The sequence below is a fragment of the Lupinus angustifolius genome, chromosome LG05, assembly GCF_001865875.1.
Source record: "Lupinus angustifolius cultivar Tanjil chromosome LG05, LupAngTanjil_v1.0, whole genome shotgun sequence".
NCBI lineage: Eukaryota > Viridiplantae > Streptophyta > Magnoliopsida > Fabales > Fabaceae > Lupinus > Lupinus angustifolius.
In genome coordinates, this window is record NC_032013.1 from 24,021,886 (window position 1) to 24,029,468 (window position 7,583).

At 33.3% G+C, this 7,583-nt stretch overlaps 1 protein-coding gene across 7 annotated transcripts; it reads right to left on the reverse strand.

Annotated features, from left to right (window-relative positions):
• LOC109348289 (BEL1-like homeodomain protein 1) lies at window positions 1,071-6,564 on the reverse strand. Of its 7 annotated transcripts, none has more exons than XM_019588670.1 (7): window positions 6,397-6,564; window positions 6,072-6,170; window positions 4,166-5,050; window positions 2,845-3,218; window positions 2,278-2,338; window positions 1,793-2,193; window positions 1,071-1,762 (listed from the first exon to the last, which is right to left on the reverse strand). In XM_019588670.1, the coding sequence occupies exons 3-7, from the start codon at window positions 5,018-5,020 to the stop codon at window positions 1,402-1,404; spliced, it is 2,052 nt and encodes a 683-aa protein (XP_019444215.1). In that variant the 5' UTR covers window positions 5,021-5,050; window positions 6,072-6,170; window positions 6,397-6,564; the 3' UTR covers window positions 1,071-1,401. The 7 variants fall into 7 exon arrangements, with proteins under 7 accessions (XP_019444215.1, XP_019444214.1, XP_019444211.1 ...); XM_019588669.1 differs by having other exon boundaries at window positions 1,071-1,341; window positions 1,373-2,193; window positions 6,397-6,563; XM_019588666.1 differs by having other exon boundaries at window positions 1,071-2,193; window positions 6,072-6,125; window positions 6,397-6,563.

Sequence of the window (7,583 nt, forward strand, 5' to 3'; positions counted from 1 at the left end):
AGTATGTAAAGGTAAGTAAACTTCCTTAAGGGAGAAATCTATTATTTATAGTGGAGAGGTGAGAGGAATATTTCTTCATAGATGTTTTGGGCCTAGCCGACCAAATGGTTTGTTAGGTTTGCTCCACAAAAAGTTATTTTTCCTGTGTTAGGTGAGACTTTAACAGATACATACTTTGTGCATAGTTGATTTATGTTGTGTCGTCACACCGTAGATTCGTTCTTCTGTTATTGAGAGGTACACAGGGTGTAGGAAGCATGCATTAGGTGGCAGGGGTCTCACATCGTTCGGACAGTGTGACAGTAAGATGTTAGAGATGGTCCTTGTATTGTCTTGTTGTTTCTGCTCAGTTAACAACTCATTTGTTTGGATCGTTCAATTGGCCAACTAGGACCCGAAGTGCTCATATTGTACTTGTTTTGTGTGTTCTTAGGTTGGTAGTTATCACCTATATCTGATCTTGACGTGTACTTTGAAACCAAAATACAACAAATACTTATATAATCTAGATGATATTGGCCTGAATATAATTATAAAAGGTACTTTAGTAAAAGTTTTTTAGGGTTATAAATTAACAACTATTTTAGTGAAGTTAAAAATGAATTGGTAGCCTTTAAAGTGGGATTTTATCTAAGTTTAGCTAGAGGCTATTCATCCTTATATCATCAAAGTGGATATAGGAATTGAATAAAATTGAAAAGTAAAATCTTTCAGGAACAACTTTAATATGAAATTATCACGTCATTGGCCAAAACGGCAACTTTAATATGAAATTATTATGTCATGGGCCAAAACTGCAATATTAATCAATGAGACACCGTTGAACTATTGGAGATTTTACTTTCATTCATTAAGATTTTCTAGATCATTAATAGGCTTTACCAACAACAGTCGATCTAGTGGTGCAAGGTCATGTTAGATTCTCAGGAAGATCAAAATAACAAAATTTCAATTCCTAAACGATATTTGTTGGAAAAAGCAATTACACATCTTGAATGAGATTAGTTTGTTGCGGGTATGATATGAATACTCTTACTAGTATCGAAACTTAAACAAAAAGTAAATGGAGAAATGCATAATATGAGAACATATTTCCAATCAAAGATATATTGGTATCTTTACCAATTTAAACTTTATGACACCAACCCATGTAACCCATCTTGAAATTTCAAAAATAATATACAACCTCAACAATATACTTTCCAATCCCCTAAACTTTCTATCTAGGAACTCAAATGGTTCTATGCATGGTATAAACCTATACTAAAGTAAAATCCTTTCTTTCTTTACACCACTATTTTCCATTACTCCCCAACATAAGCAATGAGATAATAAGAAATTATGAGCAACCCATAAAAAAGTGTGTGCTAGTGTGTGTGTGCTACCACATTTGTTCACTCTTCAATGTCTTATTTGGGCCACAAAATCTGGTAACAATTGTGCTGCAAATCTCTTTGGGTTTTGCATGTTGATATTCTCAAATGCAGCTGTAGAGTTAGAAGGAGAAGTGTTTATAGCACCAAACTCATTTGTTTCACTTATATCCATGCTTCTACCAAGTTGAATGTTTTGGTTTGGAAGAAAATTTTGATGTGTTCCTGGTAATGAGTCAAGACCAAGTGTGAGTGAAACACCATTACCTTGAAAACTTGGTGTGAATTGTTCTGCATCAAACCTACCAATATCACCAATAGGGTATTGTCCAAAACCACCAATGAAGTTTGTTTGGTTTCCCATAAAAGAGTATTCATCTCTACCCTGTCTCTCATCACCAAATTTCATTGAAAGTTGCTCATTGGGTTTGATATCCATGTTCATTGAAAGAACACTATTTGTTGAATGCATGATTTCATGATTCCTTGCTTTCTTTGGACTTCCTTGTGTTATACCATCTAGTTCTGATGACCCAATATTGAAGCTGAATCCTGATTGGTTTCTCACACTTTCACCAGCTATTGGAGTGTTTTGACTCTTAGAAACTTGTTGCTTGGGATTGAAGCTTTTTGGTTCAATTTCAGTGGCAGGAACTTTGTCTAATGAAGCTGTATTTTTCATAGAAGGGTCTTCATTGCTTTTGCTTGATTTGTCTTCAGAACCATTATTCTGTTCATTTTCTTTCATTTCCTCCATGTACATTTCTTCTACCATTGGCTTCCAAAGCCTAACTCGAGCATTTATAAACCAATTTGAAACCTGTTATATTCCAAACCTTGTTAACATTATCATTGTTAACATTAACAGAAAGAACCATTCATAAGATCTAAGACTATTGCTTACTTGGCTCCTTGTAAGTCCTGTTTGTTTTGCAAGCATGTGTTTGTCTGAATCCTTAGGATAACTGAAATCAAAAGTCAATAATTTTACCACAAAAATGTAAAACACCAAGAACCTTAAACCAAAAAGTATAATATCACATTACTTATTTACAATTTTTTTTTATATTTGGTTAATGATATAGAAATCATGGTTAACCATGCTTATCAGATAGTTAAAGAATTGATGGTAAATTTATACATCATTGTTATTACAGCATCAAAAATGATGTAAAAAAGAGATACATTTATTCTTCCACAAAGTGTGTAACAATTTTTGCAATAGACCCTTCTTCAAAAAGAAACATAATATCAAATTATTGAATAGTGGAATATTTAAAACAATTTATTAATCGTGAAAAGCGATACGATTTAAAATGAAAATCTGTCAGTATAACTCGTTTTAACTTATTTTGGCTAATTTTGATAGGTATAATTACACAATCAGTGTAAATTGTTGTATCGTATCAGTATAAAGATTAGTTTACCAGTTTTTCGATTGAACTGATCGGTATGCAGAGAGTATACTTACGGATGGAGAAAGTGTTCAAAGAGCCAAGCACGAAGAACAGAAACTGATCTTTCTGGCAAACCTCTCTGTGGCCTCCAAGCATTATGCTGAACCAGACCCAATTGTTGTAGAGCTCTCTGTTGCCTTAAATGATGATCAACATATTTGAGCCTAGAACCTTCACTTTTACCTCCAAAATAATCTTCTTCTCCTAGGCTCTTATTTGCAGCACGAATTTGACCTGTTATGGCATCTTTCAAACACCGAAATTGCTTTGAAATTGTTTGCAATGCAAGGGAAGTGTATGTTCTTGCTGATCCAATCCCTGCAACTTGTTCAAATGAGGATACCACAATTTCCATTTGGTGATGGTATTGTCTGTACCTTCGGTCCACCTTCATGAACCAATAATATGAAACAATAATTCATAATCTTCTTATGATAATATATGGTGGACTTCAAATCTTCATGCACATTACTTTCTTTCATATAACAAACTGTTTTTAAATGTAGTTAAATTTCTGTTGCATTATTTAATGCTGTCATTCAGAAATTCGTATGAAATTATTTGTTGAACAAGAAAATAAGGTCACATATGATATTATGATGTATTTAAAAATATGAGTAAATAAACATAGGTTTTGGTTATGAGAATTTACACCATCTATCAACTTGATACTAACTAAAAATTATAAGGTTATGATGAGAAGCAAATTCATTGTGACGAGACATATCTCGTTTCATTCTTTATCTCGAACCAATCAAATATTGTCACATAAATAAAAAGAAAACTTTTAAAAACAAAATATAACATTTTTATATTATTTGTTAAAATGTGATTCGTTCGAGACAAAGAATTAGATATTCTTGTGGACAAGTGATCTCTTAGGATCTTTAAAAATTGGATTTTGGAGGGGAATGAAATGAAAGGTAAAACTTAGGAACCATGAAATCTGCTTATCTATATTTTCAAAATCTAACCAGCAAACATACCGTATCATTGAAAGTCAAGTTGGTGTTCTCATAACCTTGAGAACAAATTGAATGGTTGATTAAAAAATAGATGGAAGCTTTATTAAAAAATAAGTATATATGATTAAAGAAATAAGGTTGAGATAACACTAACAAGAGCACTCTATTTTCCAACTGTGTCTCATTTTCTATTTCAAGCTAATCATATATTAACATGTGGATAAAATAAAAAATTTAAAAACAAAAAGTAATAAAATGAAGCATTCTATTAGTTTAAAACATGAAGTGAAACACCATTTAAAACGAATAATCTTTATCAACCATGCAAAAACAATAATTAAAATGAGGAAGCATCCCAACAAATATATACCTCATCAAGCATGCTTATTAGCTTAGCCTTCTTCATCTGAATTTCTTGTCTTTCAACAGTTGATAGCTCACGCTTTCCACCACCCTCTCCACCAATTGAACCACCGTCTCCACTAGCTGCACCACCAGATGACTCTCCAATAACCTTGCTTCCTCCACCACAACCACCACCACTTTTCTTTGCCAATTCAGTATTAATCCCATTGTTCACATTCACCACCTCATCTAAGAGTTCATGTGCAGCCTTCAAATACTTTGAACTCATAACCACACTCTGAATGCCAGAAGCGCCACCATTGGTGACCACTGAAGCCGGTGAAGGTGAGCTGCCGCCAAGATCGTCGCCAGATATATCCGGCGGCTGAACCTGCGTCGGCACCTCACGGTCAACCAGGAAAGACCCGAACCCAGCCTGTTGAGAAGAAAGACTCAAGGAGAGCCCCTGCTGGGAGCGTGGAATCTCACGCGCCGCCAAATTAGTGTCAACTGAGTTCCAGAGATTGTACTGCATGCGGGGCATGAAGCCATGCAAGGCCGACACGTCATGGTGGGGGTGCATGGAGTGGTGGTGGTGGTTAAGGTCTTGGGAGGCGGCAGCAGCGGCGGAGGAGGAGAGAGGGACGCCGACAAAATGTTGGGTTTGATGAGATTGTGGCGCGTGAGGGTTGAAGTTGTTGTTGGTGTTGGTGTTATTATTGTTGTTGAGGAAAACAAGGTTGGTGGGGGCGTGAGAAAGAGGTGGCTGTGGCGGCGCGTCAGAGTAGTGGATATAACCAGGATTCATGAGCACGAGTGTTTGAAGTCCATCAGCGCTACCACCTTGGATTTCCGAATTACCATGATAATATGTCGCCATCCCTTTTGGGTAAAATAATCTGTTACTTCACTGAAAAGACACTAGTGCGTTAGTTACTCTATACCCTCTCATATTTCACATCAAACTCATACTCATACATATACAAACCATAAATCCACATCTCCCATACAAAAACCAACACAAAATAAAAAAAAACATCCTCTCACATATGTTATATATATATATATAACAAAGGATACACTTACTTACCGTAAAAGTAAGTTTTTTAAATTTATTTTTCATCCTAACTATTAATTACTGGGAAATTTAATGGTTTCAATTAGTGAGTAGATTTAAAACATTAGATGTCTATAAAATTAATGACTAGGATAAAAAATAAGTTTAAAAAACTTACTCTTTGAGTAAATGGATTCTCACTCACATATATATATATATAATTTATGTAATATATGAAGAATAAGTGGTACTCATATATACACTATAGCTACCTTCAATCTTGTGATGGTATGATTTGTGGGTCAACCCATCAAAAGTCTCTCAATTATTGATGCTAATTAGAATGATCTTGAGGAAAAAGCAATGAAATAGAGAAGAAATTAAGAATCTGTTTTATTTGGATATCATATTTCATTTATGCCAAATTATATGTTATTGATGAAATTATTAGTTTTGTTTTGTGCATGGTGTTATATTATATTTAGTTAATTTCATCATACCCTCAAACTAGGATTATTTTTTATTTTTTTTGAAGGAGTAGCAAAGGAAGCTAAGTATTAGATATAGAAGGAAATAAAAGAGGTTCATTATTTTTATATGCTAGCTAGTTAATGAAATAATATGTTAAGAGTGAAATTAGAATGCACACGTGCTTCATGAGCATCACTGAACTTCAAAGGAAAAGAGATTTTCAATTACAATGTCTCAAAACATAGGAAGAATGGATTTTTAGACACACAAAAGAGATAGAGAGAGACATAGATAAGGAAGCACACGCACACTTAGTCTCACCCACCAAAGCAATAACAGTTACTTATGCCTTATAACATATACATCAAAGAAAACACATAAAGATGCATCAAATAAAACTCACCTCTCAAAACACATGCATATGATTAGATCTATCTTTGAGATTTGATAATCAGCACTTCAACTTAGAATTAGGAAAGTTCTATGTCAGACCACAAATTCTCTGCAATACCATAGTAACTGAAAAGGGTAAAAAAAAAGAATTGAAGAGAGAGATGGTTAAGAAAGAGTTGAGAAAAAGATACCCATCTTTATTCACCTCATTATCCACACAATTATAACCCAAAAAAATGTTCTTTTTAGTATATGAAATTCTGGGTAAGGGAGAAATTGAGGTAAGGTATGAAGTTAACAAGTTTTCAGTGGCTTTTCTTTTTTAAGAGGAGTACCTGCCAATAGATCAAAACATGGCAAATTGTTTTGATTTGATTTGACCCTTTACTTTCAAATCATTTGATGCAACCAAGCAAGCACCCTTTGATGAGCAACAAAGAACTTTTGAGAAGAGAGAGAGAGAGAGAGAAAGGTTCTACGCTGAGAAATCTTTATAAAAAAATATGTATATAATGAGAATGCAATCAAGTTGTGTCAGAAGATACAAACAGCTGAAAAACGAGGAAACATCTCCTTCCACAAAACTTAAAAATTAATTGTTTTTGTTTAGTAATAAAATTAAAAGAAAAATCATTTGTCTCAAGTAGTGTTATATTCTCTGTCCCGAATCAATTACATTGTTATTTTTTGTTTTTAATTTTTTTATTTATAATATAATAATATATAATTGACTTGAGATTATAAATGAGACATCGTTTGAAACAGGTGATCTCTATCCGAGAAAAAGGAGGACGATTATGATGATGGACAAGAAGCGGGTGGAGGGATCTCATTGCTCATTTCTTCATTAAATATCTTCTTGTCGTTTTCACAATTTCCATATTTTTCTTATCAAGTTATTTAGGAATTTTTTTGTGGTTGGATGCCAGAGTTTGAAGATAAAGCAATTAAATTGCTAAGGAATACAGAACCAACTACCAATAACACCAACTTTAATGCTTTCAAAGCTGAAAATGTATTTGGGCAAATTATATTTTAGAAGTATTTAATATATTTCTTGGTAATTAATATCTCTTAAAATAACCTTTTTCGGTGCATTATTATCTCTTGGATTTTTCCTATATTACATTATTATTAAGCTTGTAAATTTAGTAGATTTAAAAGTGTAAATGGGAAAAGAAAAAAGTTAAAGAGAGACTTACAAAAGCAAGGGCTCCCAATAAGTGAATGTATGATGTGTCGATGAATCATAAGTTTCTAAATAAGTGGTCCCACTTTGGCCCTCATGCATCAACCTATACTATAGCATACATCACCTTATCATATTGATCAATAAAATAAAAAAATTATGGTCACAAATTTGCTTATATTATTCTTACTTATTTCTTTGAAAATCGAGAAATTTATTATATTCCTTTCTTCGTTTTACTTATCCAAATATGAAATAGGTCAATTCAAATCAAAATCTTATTTTTTTTTCCACTCGATAATCTTTGACAACACCCAAAGGATCACTTAGATG

Coding starts and splice junctions, on each gene's coding strand:
- LOC109348289 (XM_019588668.1), bottom strand. CDS start 5,020: ATGGCGACATATTATCATGGTAATTCGGAAATCCAAGGTGGTAGCGCT. Junction 3,219..4,165: donor TAATAAGCATGCTTGATGAG/GTATATATTTGT, acceptor TGGTTCATGAAG/GTGGACCGAAGGTACAGACA. Junction 2,194..2,277: donor CAGGACTTACAAGGAGCCAA/GTAAGCAATAGT, acceptor GGAATATAACAG/GTTTCAAATTGGTTTATAAA.